This window comes from Saimiri boliviensis, chromosome 19 (genome assembly GCF_048565385.1).
Source record: "Saimiri boliviensis isolate mSaiBol1 chromosome 19, mSaiBol1.pri, whole genome shotgun sequence".
Classification (NCBI taxonomy): Eukaryota; Metazoa; Chordata; class Mammalia; order Primates; family Cebidae; genus Saimiri; species Saimiri boliviensis.
In genome coordinates, this window is record NC_133467.1 from 26265621 (window position 1) to 26282158 (window position 16538).

Here is a 16538-nt window from a genome sequence, read left to right on the forward strand (position 1 = left end):
TCTTGGTAGTCTGTTTGATAGTTTCTGAAAACTCTTGGCAAGGTCAACTAGAAAATAGGCCCTTGTGACCCAGAGTTTCTAAAAAGCTCTCTTGACAAATTGACAAATCAAGAGGAAAAATAAAGTCAGAGATCACCCTGCTTCTGGAAGAACCGAGTCATCTACAGCTGAAGGAGTGGATTGTAAAGAACAGAGGCCAGCCTCCTGGAGAGCGGACAGCACGGCTCTCACTCGGGGAACTGAGGAGCTCTGTCATGCCCAAGAACATCAGAAGCTTGAAGTACAAAGGATCATTTGTGCTGTGCCCTGAGAATAAACTCCATGAAGTTATTCACAAGGAATGATTGTTGTCAAGGTCTTGTCATTGGAGTTTCCCCATTTCGTGGTGTCTAGAACTGATAACCCTTGAGATCATGTATAGTGCTCGAAGACAAAGGGCATCACTTAACATCAAGAAGGCACATTAAGAAAAGAGTGGGAGGACAAAGAGGTACAGGGCAGAAAGAATCAGAATAAAACGTGCTTGCTGCAGGTGATGAGACAGAGCTTATAGGGAATGTCAAGGGTCCAAATCTGTGAATCATGTTACATTTTAGGAATAACACTCTACTAAATATAATGTATGAGAAATAATGTTTTAAAGGGTTTTTAAGAATACTTTTAGTCATTCAAATGTTTATTGAGCAGCACCTAGGTGCCACACACTAGGCTGGGAACAGGGCATGGTGGCACATTCTTTTTTTTTTTTTTTTTTGAGACGGAGTTTCACTCTTGTTACCCAGGCTGGAGTGCAATGGCACGAACTCAGCTCACTGCAACCTCTGCCTCCTGGGTTCAAGCAATTCTCCCGCCTCAGCCTCCTGAGTGGCTGGGACTACAGGTGTGCACCACCATACCCAGCTAATTTTTGTATTTTTAATAGGGACAGGATTTCACCATGTTGACCAGGATGGTCTTGATCTCTTGACCTCGTGATCCACCCACCTTGGCCTCCCAAAGTGCTGGGATTATAGTCGTGAGCCACTGCGCCTGGCTGGTGGCACATTCTCTTGAGGAATGAACAGCTTATTGGGGGAGACAAGTGTGAGCAAGCAACTGTGAAATAGCATTAAAGGTGTTAATAAAGGCAAGGGACTTACCATGAGGAGAGAAAAAGAGAAACTTAGAAGAGCAGCGGCAGAGAAACTGTTGCAAGTCTGGGGATTTCATTTGAGCTACAGATAGCCCTGCATTTGCAGACTGAATATGCATGCATGATAAAAATCCCCAGCAAATAACCCGAAAGGTCCCTGTCATGAGGTAATTTGCTGGGACACAAATTTGAATGGGGCTGCCAGGAGGCCGGAACATACTTGCCAGCCACTCAGCTAGTGCATGATCACTCCCAACACCGGCATTTGTGTCCCAGTACCACTGAGCTCTCCTTCCTTTCTCATCGGCATGTGCACAATAATTTTCACACTGTGATCAATTTTTTTCTTTGCAGAGTCAGGGAAATTGGGTGTTAATAAGGTAAAGATATAAGGTAATGGAGTAAGGAGTTTATTTTAATGGCAAAATGTATTTAAATAGCTTTAGAAATTACTTTGGCCACATATTCATAGAACCATTAAGAGTCTGCAAAGATTCTTTACATTTTTGTTATACTTTACTGTACTTTATGGTGGAAATTATATGCCATGATGACATTCATGATTTTGGAGACTCACCAAGGTCACAGATAAACACTTTTAGAATGTCAAAGGTCCAAATTTGTGAATAATGTTACATTTTCTTGGCTTTACTAAATATAACTATCTTATTTTAAGTTTGAAAAATAAGATATTCTTCCTTATGTGATTTCCCTATATTTTGGGAAAGGTTGCCATTCCCCTTCCTGTTTATGAAGGCTTAACATGTCACACCAGAAGACAAAGGAGTTATTTATCCACAAAACTGCAGCCTGACAAGCAATTCAAATTAAGAAAGATAACTACATTCCCCAGTAAAATGCTTTCTTTCTGGTCTATTGCCTGGAACCTAATAACCACTGAAACTGAAACTCTAATCTCACCCCAGGCCACCCCGCAAACACCTCCAAGCACCTCGAACTTAACATGACTTCACCCACAATCCCAAGCTGCTTCCATTCTGTCTCCTTGTTCAGTTACCAAGTAAATAAATTTACCTCCTAAGTGATTCTCAAATGCAAATGCAGTCAGGCCTCTCCAGTCCCACAGCACCACCCTAGCTAGCGGAAGGTCAAAGCATCAGTCATCACAATATTCTGAAACTCCACGTCCTCTATTCTCTATATCGATGCAGAGCAATTTTTCTCAGAATGCATGCTTGCCTTGATTGGCTTCCACTGAAGTTTAAGGTACAGTCCTATCAAGAGAGCAGATATTGGGCTCTACTAAAAGGTGAAGGGTAGAATAAGTCGGAGGATTAAAAAAAAAACTACCTATTGGGTATTATGTTATTACCAGGGTAATAAAATAATTTGTACACCAAACCCATATGATATGCAATTTACCTATATAACAAACCTGCACATGTACCTCTGAACCTAAAATAAAAGTTAAAAAAAAAAATTATTCACCAAACCCAGTGATCAAGGTTAATATCTCCAGTAACAAGTCATATTGCTAGCATGTACCCCTGACATGATGCAACGAGAGGGGCACTTCATCTTCATGGTATTCATCCCCAAAATCCAAAATCCTGGTCTAATCATGAGGAAACATCAGATAAATGCAAATGAGGAACATTCTACAGAGTATCTAACCAGTCCTCTTTAAAAATGTCAAGGTCATGAAAAACAGAGAAAGACTGAGAAATTGTCACAGATTGAGAAGACTAAGGAGATGTAATGACTAAATGCACATCATATCTTGGATTCGAGTCTAGGAAGAAAAGGAATTAGTGGAAAAACTAGTAAAATAAAAATAAAAGTCTGTAGTCTAATTTTAAAAATAAAAAAGATATGGTCTATCAACAATCAACTGATGCTTGGACAGTGATTCTGATGTCCATGGTCGACACATAAGACTTTGAGAAATGCCTTGACTGTGAGTTTCTTCCCCCAGAATATGATGAGTTCTTTCATACCTCTACGCATTTTGCATTTGCCAAATGCTGGTCCTGTACTACCCATTTACCTTTCTCTTTTCGGTGAGACTCTTTCTGTTAGTATTCAATTTAAATGTCACTGCTTGAGCAAAGTCTCATATAAATCTCTCCGTGGCTCTCCTGGCTGGTCTTTCACAGCACTGGATAGGCAGCTCCACTAAAGCAGGTGTCACAGTTTACTATAATAACTTGTTAACAGGTTTATTGTCTCCCGTGATCCACGTGCTCTTGTCCAACTTTGAATCCCTAGTACCTAGCACTATGCTTGGCTCCTGCCAGGCAGGCAGTCAGCCTTTGCTGAATGAAAGGACCAGTGATTGAGGTCTGTGGCTACATGGTAAGATGAGAGAGATAAGTCATCAAAGGGAAACACTGCTTTTTTGTTAACTATAAAGTGAAGCAAGGTGTCAGAACAGTTAAAACAAGGATGAAGAGTGCTTTTAGAGCTCAATCAATTTTCAAATTACTCGTCACACCTGTCCTAGCTAAAGACTAACTCTAGCACCTCCTGTGGCCTGTTAGTCGGTATTTCACACTTGGGCAGCAGATCCAGCAAATGTTCAATGATCGGAGAAGAAATACCTAGATGCTGTACGGTTTGAAAATATAAATGTAAGAAGATGCCTAGTAAAAGCATCTGCTAAATATTTTTCCTGTTTGGCACATTAGACTGCAGTAGGAGACATATGACCGTGTCATCCTGTACACAATGCCCAATGTCTGCCAAAAGTCGGGCATATGGGTGACTTAGTGTTGGAGTACGGAGGGATTCTTCCGGTACCCCCACTACACACAATGGTGGAAAGAAGAGCTTCCAGAACAAACCCGGTCAGGCAAAGAGGCAAATCCACTGCATTTAGTAACATTGCTGCAGCCCGCACCTCACCCTTCCTGAAGGCAGGATACTAAGAGGGCTCAAGCCTAAATCTAATCCAACAAGCTATATTCTGAGTAATGACCAATCTCTGATCAAGCTTTTCCCCTAACCCTTCTGCTGCCCCACTCATTCCACAGCCCCTACTGGGCTACCGAGTTCCACTTTGGACAGCGCCGCGCCCTGCTCGGCCCCACCCACCCTGTGGCGCTCGGGTCCGCCCTAGTCCCCCACCCCCACCTCGGGGCGCCACCTACCAGGGCCCCGCCCCGCCCGAGCCCCACGTGCCGGCCCCACCCCGGCGCTAGCGGCCCTTTAAATACCCCCACCCTTACACATTCCCCCCCACCCGGACGGCAGCCGGAGAGGGACAAAACTCATGGCGTACAGCCAGTTTCCTCCGCGGCGCACGTCCTGTGCCGCCCCAGCCGGTGGGGCTCTCCACCCCAGGCCACAGCCTCGTGGCGCCCCCCGGGCCGGGGCGGCCGGACCGAGGGGTGTCGGCGCGGTCCGGCTACGGGGCGGGGCCGGCGGGAGCTCGGGTCGCCGCCGCCGCTGCTGCCTCCGCCTGCCGCTCGGGCCGCCCGCTCGCCCGCCGCTGGGTGCGCTGCACGCGGGGGGCAGCCGCGGTGCAGAGGTTCATGCAGCGGCGGCGGCGCCGGTGGCTGCTGCTGCTGCCGCCGCGGAGGCAGACAAACCGGGCGCTGCCGCCGCCGCCGCCCTCCCCCGGCTCCATGCCGCCGCGGCCGCCGCCTCCTCCTCTCCGGCGAGGGGCGGGGGGCTCCGGCCCGGGGTGGGCACCACTCCTCGCAGCGCCGCTCCCCTCCCTGCCCTCCGCCCCGGCGCTGGAGCCGGCGAGGGCACCCGCCGCCTCCTAGGAGTGCACCCTCCGCGCGCCCTGCCGGAGCGAGGGGGCGGGCGTGGGCGGGCGTCGGGGCAGCGGGGACCCTGCGCGGCTGCAAGAGGAGGGGGCTTCCCCAAGGATGCCCGGCGGCGGCTCCCGGCTCCTAGGTACGAGCTGAGCCTGACCGGGAGCTAGCGGCGCGTCGCCATGCCGGCGTGACGGGCGCCCCCGGCTGCCCGCGCGGGCCCCCGCGCTGCCCCACGCCGCACTGTGCCGGCGCCGGGCCGCAGGATGGGCTGTATCCAAAGCATCACCTGCAAGGCGCGGATCCGGCGCGAGAACATCGTGGTGTACGATGTGTGCGCCACCATCGACCAGTGCCCCACGCGCATCGAGGAGACCTCGCCCATCGTCCTGCGCTACAAGACCCCCTACTTCAAAGCCTCCGCCCGCGTGGTCATGCCCCCCATCCCCCGCCACGAGACCTGGGTGGTGGGCTGGATTCAGGCGTGCAACCAGATGGAGTTCTTCAACACCTACAGCGACCTGGGCATGTAAGCGACCCGCCGCGCGGCACGGGAGCGGAGTCCGCGCCCCCGGCTCTGCTCGCTACCTTGACCCCCCCCCCCCAGCTCCTTCCTACTGCTGTCCCCATCCTCTTTCTAAACCTTCCTCCCGCCTCCTCTCCCACCTCCCTCCTCCCTACGCTTTTGTTTCAGTGACAGGGCGGGTGTAGGGAGGCTCCTCGCGAAGGCATTTTCTCGTGGTTTGCTTCCGACTCCTCAGAATCTACGCGAGGAGAACGGTGCGGGGCGGGAAGAACGCGACAAGGAGGGTTCGAGAGGCGGAGGTGGGGATGGCTGGCGAGTGCCCGGCGAGTTTCAGGGCGCCGTCTGTGCTTTGTGCGGCTCCCCGGGAAGAGTTTGGGGGAAACCATAGAGGAGTGGAGTGGAGTGCCGGGGGCGCAAGGGCTGTGCGGCGCGTCCTTTGGAGAAACGCGAGCGGGCTTGGAATAGCAGGTCCCGGGCGTCCGAGGAGTTGGTAGTTCTGCCCTTGCCCTCTCGACTGTTGAATTCGAACCCTTGTCCCCCAGGCCAGGGAGCCTGGAGGCGTTTCCTTCTGGAACCGCAAGCCCGACAGAGTTGCCTCTCTGTCCCCGCGCCCCCTGGACCAGTTCTGGTGGGGAGCTGGGAGGCACCGGCTGCGTCCCAGCCAAGCAGGGCGGATGGCCTTGTGCGAGCAGCCTCCGGCTGGCGCGTCGCGAAGTGTTTCTTATGCTAAGGGAAAGGATGGTTATCCTCTCTGTTTAGGGTCCTTACTTTTCAAAACTTTCCTAATTGCGGCACGGGAAGGGATTCCCCCGGCGCCCACCGCCGAATTCTGTCGGCGTGCTGGGAGCTCTCCAACTTTCAGCAGCGCGGGTTGCTGCGCGCCAGGCTTGGCTGCTACGGTGGAGACCCAGGATCGCCGGGGCTGTTCAACCGCCAGGGGCCGCAGGCTGCAGGCGGTCGCGTCCGGGACTTTTGTATTGACTAAATTTTCGTAACTCCCCACCTGCTTTATTTCGGAACTAGACTCTGAGCAGGTGACGACAATGGCTAAAAGGTTTAGGGCCTGTCTTCTACCTCCTGTTACAATGTAGGTCTAGAACACCCTAATTAGCCTGCAGCCTACAGGGAAACCTTTTTTTCTGGAAATTCAACCTCATTTCACTTATTAATCTAAAACTCTAGAGCTCCCAAGGTTCGCCTATTTAATATGGATATGGGGTGGGGGAGTTCCCATTTTAAAAGGTCAAACCCTCTTTTTAGCAGCAGTTTGCAGGCTTTTTACTGCACATTGAGAGCATGTAAGTTAACACTAGTCACAGGCGCTAAAAGAAATTTTGACAGGTCGTTTTGTTTTTTCCTCCCAAAGATTTTGCACTTTTCTCTTTAAGCACAAAAGCTTAATGCTAGAGAAAACTCGATTTCTAGTGAAGAAATGTGGCGCCCAGTTTCCAGTATGCCTCCACACGTTGTATTATTCTTTCTGAAAGATAGCTAGATGTGAGAAATGGGGGATATGTTATTTTGGGTGAATCATGACATTTAAAAACAGACACGCCCTCAAAAGAATGATTGTATGTGAACACGTGTGTCTCTTAAAACTTCTTTTTGAAGTAAATCTATTTCCAGCCAAGTCAGAGAAAGCCACGGGCAGGGCATGAGCCCTGCCTCTCATTTCCTTGGCCTCGCCGTGATGGCAGTGGATAATCTTACTGGAGGACAGTAACTGCTCTCCCCAACAGCCTGGGGCGCCTGGTAAAGGAGGCCAGGAATGACAGTGCAGAAGCAGCCTCACTTTTCCCAAGACTGAGCAACAGAACTCTCTGTTGCCTCATATCTCTTACAAATCAGTAAATCAAAAGCAAATATATATATATAAAATTTATATATATATATATATATATATATATATATATATATATATATATATATAAATTCTTTTCGTAAAACTTATTTTACCTTAGGAGAAGTCAAGTTGAGATATAAACAGACATGGTAGTTTAACTTCCTGGAATCTGTAGGGAAGTTGTGTCCTCACTGGAACCAACTTTAATGGATGTGAATCCGTGAGAGGATTCCTGACCCTTCCCCACTGAATCCTTGCATTTGGGATTTGGAAAGTGGTTTTGTTTTTAAACTGCCGCTTTTGGTGTTTTAAGATTCTTGGTTTTCATGGAGATGTAGGAGAGCAAAAATAGACCCCAAAGAAATCATAAAGCATATTATTATAGATTTGTGTCTGCAGTCTACCTGTCTCTTCATGGTGGAAATAATTGTTGTGTGTTTAAGGCCACTTTGGAGCCCAGATTTGAAAGAACCAATTTCCACAAGATGTTTATTCGCTGAAAACTTTGCCAGTGTAAACTTTTTAAAGGGAACTCATATTGCATGAAAGCCGCTTCAGTGTATTAGTTATGTCTACTTAGCCAATACCTGAATTGTAAAAAACACCACGGAGTTCATTTTTACCCCTGTGCAGCGTTCTGTCATGTAAACCAAGATGTGAAAGGGTTTGGCTTAGAAAACACCTTTTCAATATTTTGAAAAGGACTGTGCTGGAGGAAATCCACAGCCTAAAATGGTGAGAAACTTCTGTCTGCAGGATTGAAAGAAAGCCTGAGGTTTTGTGGCTTAAATTTTAAACCTTTCCAGGAGGGAGTAGGCTTTTAAAAGCCCATTAGAAGTAGTCGATGACCATGATGGCTAGAGCTGAATTTGAACTTGAACTCATTGCCATGGCACTTCCTCAAATAACTGTAGAAACCAAGGCGGTGAATAGTTGTGGCACCTATTTATTTCTCATTTGGTCCTGGTGAATCTTGCTCGTGCAGCCTTGGAACAGACTGCTGCAAGTCTTCATCCCTGGGGGAGGAAGGGCTCCTGACTTTCTCAATCAACCTGTCAATAAGCAAACATTTACCAAGTGCTTCTTTTGTACAGGCAGCACCAAAGAAAACAGAGGAATATTCATACAGTCTCACTGCTCCTCATTATAGGATGACACATGCAGAGAAAAGTAGTGCTCTTTGGCAGTGTGGAAGAAATGCCTAAGAGAGAGCAGGGGCAGGCAGGGTGTTCTAGAGGTGAGTGGACCCAAGGTGAACTCTGAGGTATGGGTCATAGGTAGGCAAGGATGGGGGACTAATTCCAAAGGGGAAAACCAGCGCAGATATGGAGGTAGGAAAATAGAAGATGTTTTAAGGGGGCATAAGTTGGTTGGAGTGTTCGAGAAGGACAGCAGGAGATGAGGTTTGAAAGGTAGATTGGGGTCTGTTGGGTGGGACCTCAGTAACACAGTCTGGAAAAGGAAAAGAGTAAAGTCGGATTTCTCGACCAGACAGGGTGTCAGGAAGCCCTTCATACTTTCTTTATACCTCTTGAGTATGCAGAAGCTTTCCAACAGAGGTGGAAGACGGTTTATGATAGAACAGTTTCAAATGTTGGAGTACAACACCGAGGAGGTGTCCTGAATAAGATTTGAACAAGAAATGGGGCTCTTGGGCCAGGGATGGATGAGGTGAAGCCAAGGACAGGGGAAGGCGATAATAGCTAAAGGCCCTTCTCATTCTCTGGGTCTTCTGGGGCTGTAGGGGACTCTCCATGGTCAGCCTAGGGCTGATAATATGGAAACCATCTCAACTGCCAATACGGAAAAGTTTGGCCTGTGTGAAACTTTAGGAAGTTGTAGCTTTCTCTTTGCCTTCAAGAGATAGCTCCTGCCTGTCCCTCTATTCCTCCTTCAGAGCCAAGGTTATTGAGGATTTAACTGTACCTACCCACCTTTGTTGCCTGTTCAGTTTAGTCCAAGCTGATTTCTGTCCGTTCTGAAACTGCTCTAAGTTCGTCTGTGACTTCTGTGTTACCAAATCCCTCAGACACTTTTGAGAGACTCACCATTTCAGCCACATTCCTTGTAATTGACAGCTTCCTCTGTCTGGAGCCAGTCCCATCTTTTGGCTTCCATGCTACTTTTCTGCTGTTCCTTTATCTCCATCTTATCTCAAAATAAAGTTTATTGGGACTTTTTTCTTCGGTTCTATGCTTTCCCTGGGTAATTGCATCCATCCTAATGGTGGGAGGTAATCTCTATGATACACCGATACACAGTCACCTCCAGTCTAGATGTGTGTGTGCCTTTGCATAATGATGACATGACACAGTGAAAGACATCTCAGCCTTAGGGTATCCAAACCCAACTCTCCATTTCAGCTATAGCTCCCACCCAAAATCTGCACCTTTGCCATTCATCTTCGTAAATAACACCTCCACTCTTTGAGTTGCTCAAGTGAAACCATCTGTGTGTCTTCCTAGATATTTCTCCACACATTCGGCCCATCATTAAATCCTCCTGGTCCCATCTCCAGAATATATCTGTAATCCAGCCGCCACTCTCTCTGTCTACCGCTACCATCTTAGGACATGTCACCATCAACTGTCACCTGTTCAGTTAGTTAGAAGAGACTTTCTAACTGAACCTATTACCACCATTCCTGTCCCTTTCTAGTCTACTTCCCACATAGCAGCCAGAGTGATATATTAAAAACGTAGATGTTATTACTTTCTTGCTTAAACCTTTGAATAACTTACCATTGCAACTGGAATAAAATTGGATAATCTCTTGCATGGGAGGCTGAGGTGGGCAGGTCACTTGAGGCCAGGAGTTCAAGACCAGCCTGACCAAGATGGTGAAACCCTATCACTACTAAAAAATCCAAAAATTAGCTGGGCATGGCGGTACATGCCTCTAATCCCATTTACTCAGGTGGCTGAGGCACGAGAATTGCTTGAACCTGGGAGGTGGAGGTTGCAGTGAGCCAAAACCACACCACTGCACTCCAGCCTGGGTGACAGAGCGGGACACTGTTTCAAAAGAGAAAAAGAAAATCTCTTTCTATTCTTAAGCCATGTCAGCCGCCTTCCAGTCTTTCAGAAGAACCAACTTTATCCCAACACAGAACATTTCCGTATGCCGCTCTCCATCTGAAATGTGCTTCCTTCCTGCACTGCTCTCGCTAATTCCCTTTCCTCATTCAGGTGTCAGCCATTATCTCCTCAGAGAGGCTACCCCTGATCTCACAACTGAAATTAGGATCCTCTGTTCCTTTCCTTAAAGACGCCCTGTTCTTTTACTGGGTACCATTAGTAAGACTAATTAGTGAGAGTGTAATTGTTTACTTAATTTCTGACTTGTCCACTACACTATAAATTTCATGAAAGCAGATGTCATATCCATCTTGTTTATGAACAGTGCATGGCACATAGCAGATGTTCAATAAATGTTTGATACAAAATAATGGAATGAACTATTTTTCTGACCTCAAATAGTCTGTCCTCTTCAACAAATCATGTCTCTTCAAAATTAGCTTTTCATGTTAAACCTAAGCCTGACCCACAAAGCTCTCGACCCCAAGACGCTCCAGCAGTTACTTAGCACTAACATACAGCTTACCTCCGCTGTGCTTTTGCATTATTTGTCCTGTGTTACCCCACCAGATGGTCTGCTTCTCACCACGAGGCTTGCTTCTGTCACTTCTTCTGTCTTCCTGAGGTGTTCTGTACACCAGGAGTGGTGTTCAGCAAACACTGAAGCCTCGCTCTCATATCACCTACCTGCTGTAAAGTGGCATTCAGTGTGTACCCAAAGAGACCTTGTCATAGCACTGTTCTACCTGCTTCACTAACTCGTTAATCCCAGGACTTGTAGAGGAGAAGGCTAAAGGCCTTGGCTGGAACAGTCATCTCCCCCAGGCAGAGTTCCCCTTCTTGTTACCAGTTACATCCTGCTGCATGCCCAGTTTGGTGTTAAGTGTGGCCCTTACTGGTGACCATAGAGATGGTCACACAATTGGGCATTTTGCTCTTGAGGACCAGATTGGCCCCTCTGTCCAGAGAGCCTGAAGAGTCTCCAGGCCACTTGACCAGTACCCATCCCCCACCCCATTTCCATTACGTTTCAATCAGGAGGTTTGTGGTCTGGACATAACCAGAACTGCTTCTCAGCAGAAACACTGAGGATGCCAATCTAGAGCATCAGATGGGAAAGCAGGATCCAATTCCTTTATTCAAGTCCTGAGTGCCCTTGAAGGGGAGATGGCCTAACCCCTTTGCCTTTAATCTCCTCCATCTCTGCAAAAGAGGAGCGGCAGAGGATTAACTGGTCTTATCAGGGAAGCGTTAAGCTCACTGGAGATAAAGCACAACTCTGGAGTTGGAGGAGGGGTTGGAGAAATAGGGGAGGAAACAAATGATTAGGGAAAGAGGTAGAGGGGGAGAAACAAACGGGGAGTTGGCAAAATGTGGCTTGCGTAGCCTGGGATACTAATCTGCGTTGCAGGGCACTGGATGGGTTGGAAAATGCAGGGACAGGGGATGGACTGTGAGGGCATCAGACTGCAGGGTATTAGTGGCCTTCCACAGGCAACAGGGGCAGATGCTATTTTAGGGACTAGGTCTGCAGAGGCATCATGTTCCAGGTTAAGGATGCAAGTGAAAGGGAAATGCAAAGTCTAGTGTGGGGTGTGCGATCCCAAATATCCCCTTTCCCTCTCATTCGTACTGCATTCTGATCTCACCTGACCCCCTCATCTGACCTCCCTAGTTCTTGGGAACTGGGTACTATTATGCTGATCTTACCGATGAGGAAACGGAGTCTCATGCAGTCAGGTAACTTGCCTGAGGTCATACGTCAAGTAAGTGGCTGAGCTGAGACTGCAAGCCATGTCTTCTGACCCTGTGTCCTGGCTTTCTGTATACTGCCACAGTTTGGCCCGTGAGCGGACAGGTCAGCCCTCCGTTCGTATCAGCACTAGGAAAGTTAGTAGTTAAACGGCGGCTGTTCTTGTCATCATATACCTAGTCTTTTCCTCAAAGCTTCCTGTGAGGAAGCCTAGGGTTGCCCGGAGGCTCCAAGTAGCTGATAGCATGGCTTTCTTCTTACCCAGCTTCCTTCCCTGGACCACTTTGCTCTACCGAAAAGAAAAGTTGTTGCAGATAACAGGGGCTACAGTTTCTGTGTGTTAACACCAAACAGGCCAAAAGAAGTTGCTGTCATTTATAAGTTGGTTATTATGGACTCCTTTGAGAAGAGACATAATAAGAAATTAGCAGTAGCAGAGCATCCTGGTGAACCTCACAAAGAGGCAGGGCCCTCCTGGTGCCGAGGGTCCCTGGAAGGGATTGGTGCCTGCCTGCACACCAACAGCAGAGCTGCCCAGAGAGTGGAATCTTCCCCCACAGAGGCAGAGTCATGAGGCAAGTTGCCTCTTACTTTCACCAATCCAGATCAGTGTGGTATTTAAGGACAGTTCTAGAGTTGCTGTTTTTTGGGGTTTTAGTAAAGAGGGTGCGAGTGTGCCTGTGCTGGGAGAGTTGTCCAGATCAAGGAACGTCTGGTGAGTCTGGGAGATGCTGTTTGGGAAGGAAAAGGAAGAGAAGGCAAGTAACGCACATGAAAGGTCTGTGTGCCTGGCACTCTGCGGGGTGCTTTCCACACTATGGCCTCCTTGAATTCTTACCCAGTGAGAGAAGTTATCCTATTGTGAGGTCCAGGGATGCTCAGTAACTAGCTCAAGGCCTCATAGCCAGCAAGGGACTCGTGCCAGGAGTGAAGCCCATGTTTTCTCACTGCTCTGTTTCTTTTTTTTTTTTTTGAGACGGAGTTTCGCTCTTGTTACCCAGGCTGGAGTGCAATGGTGCAATCTCGGCTCACCGCAACCTCCGCCTCCTGGGTTCAGGCAATTCTCCTGCCTCAGCCTCCTGAGTAGCTGGGATTACAGGCACGAGCCACCATGCCCAGCTAATTTTTTGTATTTTTAGTAGAGACGGGGTTTCACCATGTTGACCAGGATGGTCTTGATCTCTCGACCTCGTGATCCACCTGCCTCGGCCTCCCAAAGTGCTGGGATTACAGGCTTGAGCCACCGTGCCCGGCCTCTTTCTTTCTTTATTAATATATATTTTATTGCATTATAGGTTCTGGGGTACATGTGCAGAACATGCTGGATTGTTGCATATGTATATACATGGCAATGTGGTTTGCTACCTCCATCCCTATCACCTATATCTGGCATTTCTCCTGATGTTATTCCTCTCCAACTCCCTACCCACTACTGTCCCTCCCCTAGTCCCTACCCTGACAGACCCCAGTGTGTGATGCTCCCCTCCCTGTGTCCATGTGTTCCCATTGTTCAACACCCGCCTGTAAGTGAAAACATGCAGTGTTTGCTTTTCTGTTATTGTGTCAGTTTGCTGAGAATGATGGTTTCCAAGTTTATCCATGTCCCTACAAAGGACACAAACTCATTGTTTTTTATGGCTGCATAGTATTCCATATGTATATATGCCACATTTTCCCTGTCCAGTCTATCATCGATGGGCATTTGGGTTGGTTTCAAGTCTTTACTATTGTAAACAGTGCTGCAGTGAACATACATGTGCATGTGTCCTTATAATAGATTGATTTATAATCCTTTAGATACATACCCAGTAACGGGATTGCTGGGTCAAATGGAATTTCTATTTCTAGGTCCTTGAGGAATCACCACACTGTCTTCCACAATGGTTGAACTAACTTACACTCCCACCAACAGTGTAAAAGTGTTCCTATTTCTCCACATCCTCTCCAGCATCTGTTGTCTCCAGATTTTTTAATGATTGCCATTCTAACTGGCATGAGATGGTATCTCAATGTAGTTTTGATTTGCATTTCTCTAATGACCAGTGATGATGAGCATTTTTTCATGTGTTTGTTGACCTCATAGATGTCTTCTTTTTAAAAATGTCTGTTCATATCCTTTGCCCACTTTTGAATGGGTTTTTTTCTCATAAATCTGTTTTAGTTCTTTGTAGATTTTGGATATAAGTCCGTTGTCAGATGCAAAAATTTTTTCCCATTCTGTTGGTTGCCAGTTCACTCTAATCATTGTTTCTTTTGCTGTGCAGAAGCTCTGGAGTTTAATTAGATCCCATTTGTCTATTTTGGCTTTTGTTGCCAATGCTTTTGGTGTTTTAGTCATGAAGTCCTTGCCTATGCCTATGTCCTGAATGGTTTTGCATGGGTTTTCTTCTAGGGTTTTTATGGTGTTAGGTCTTATGTTTAAATCTTTAATCCATCTGGAGTTAATTTTAGTGTAAGGTGTCAGGAAGGGGTCCAGTAACTGGTTTCTGCACATGGCTAGCCAGTTTTCCCAACACCATTTATTAAACAGGGAATCATTTTCCCATTGCTTGTTTTTGTCAGGTTTGTCAAAGATTAAATGGTTGCAGATGTGTGGCATTGCTTCCGAGGCCTCTGTTCTGTTCCGTTGGTCTATATCTCTGCTTTGTTACCAGTACCATGCTGTTTTGATCACTGTAGCCTTGTGGTACAGTATAGGCATCAGGTAGCATGATGCCTCCCTCTTTGTTCTTTTTGCTTAGAATTGATTTGGCTGTGTGGGCTCTCTTTTGGTTCCATATGAAGTTTAAGGTGGTTTTTTCCATTTCTGTGAAGAAGGTCGTTGGTAGCTTGATGGGGATAGCTTTGAATCTATAATTAGTATAAATTACTTTGGGCAGTATGGCCATTTTCACGATATTAATTCTTCCTAACCATGAGCATGGACTGTTTCTCTGTCTGTTTGTATCCTCTCTTACTTCATTGAGCACTCCTTTGTAGTTCCCCTTGAAGAGGTCCTTTGCATCCTTTGTTAGTTGTATTCCTAGGTATTTTATTCTCTTTGTAGCAATTGTGAAGGCAGTTTGTTCTTGATTTGGCTCTAAGTCTGTTATTGGTGTATAGGAATGCTTGTGATATTTGCACATGGATTTTGTATCCTGAGACTTTGCTGAAGTTGCTGATCAGTTTCAGGAGATTTGGTGCTGAAACAATGGGGTCTTCGAAATATACAATCATGTTATCTGCAAATAGAGACAATTTGACTTCCTCCTTTCCTAATTGAATACCCTTTATTTCTTTTTCTTGCCTGATTCTCTGGCTAGAACTTCCAATACTATATTGAATAGGAGTGGTGAGAGAGGGCATCCCTGTCTAGTGCCAGATTTGAAAGGGAATGCTTCCAGTTTTTGCCCATTCAGTATGATATTGGCTGTGGGTTTGTCATAGATGGCTTTTATTATTTTGAGATACATTCTGTTGATACCTAGTTTATTGAAAGTTTTTAGCATAAAGGGCTGTTGAATTTCGTCAAGGCCTTCTCTGCATCTATTGAGATAATCATGTGGTTTTTGTCTTTGGTTCTGTTTATGTGGTGAATTACATTTATAGACTTGCATATGTTGAACCAGCCTTGCATCCCCAGGATGAAGCCTGCTTGATTGTGATGGATAAGCTTTTTGATGTGTTGTTGCAATTGGTTTGCCAGTATTTTATTGAAGATTTTTGCATCTGTGTTCATCATGGATAGCGGCCTGAAGTTTTCTTTTCTTGTTGAGTCTCTGCTGGGTTTTGGTATCAGGATGATGTTGGTCTCGTGAAATGATTTGGGGAGGATTCCCTCTTTTTGGATTGTTTGTAATAGTTTCAGAAGGAGTGGTACCAGCTCCTCTTTGTATGTCTGGTAGAATTCAGCTGTGAATCCATCTGGACCTGGACTTTTTCTGGTTAGTAGGCTATGAATTGCTGCCTTAACTTCAGCCCTTGTTACTGGTCTATTCAGGGTTTCAACTTCTTCCTGGTTTAGGCTTGGGAGGGTTCAAGTGTCCAAGAATTTATCCATTTCTTCCAGGTTTACTGGTTTATATGCATAGAGTTGTTTGTAGTAATCTCTGATGGTGGTTTGTATTTCTGTGGAATCTGTGGTGATATCCCCTTTATTGTTTTGTACTGCATCTATTTGATTATTCTCTTTTCTCTTTTATTAATCTGGCTAGCAGTCTATTTTGTTGATCTTTTGAAAAGACCAGCTCCTGGATTTATTGATTTTTTTCGAATGGTTTTTTGTGTCTCTATCTCCTTCAGTTCTGCTCTGATCTTAGTTATTTATTGTCTTCTGCTAGGTTTTGAGTTTGTTTGATCTTGCTCCTCTAGCTCTTTCAGTTTTGATGATAGGGTGTCGATTTTAGATCTTTTCTTGCTTCTCATGTGGGCATTTATTGCTATGTATTTTCCTCTAGACACTGCTTTAAATGTGTCCCAGAGATTCTGGTACATTGTATCTTCGTT

General features: G+C 46.5%; 1 protein-coding gene across 1 annotated transcript in view; it reads left to right on the forward strand.

Moving 5' to 3' along the window:
• Positions 1-4364: 4364 nt before the first annotated feature.
• FAM78B (family with sequence similarity 78 member B) overlaps positions 4365-16538 on the forward strand; it is a 97543-nt gene continuing 85369 nt past the window's right edge. Inside the window, exon 1 of the mRNA XM_010338683.3 lies at positions 4365-5383. Within this exon, the coding sequence (XP_010336985.1) occupies positions 5121-5383 (263 nt within the window). The 5' untranslated portion in view covers positions 4365-5120. The remainder of the gene's footprint in view (positions 5384-16538) is intronic.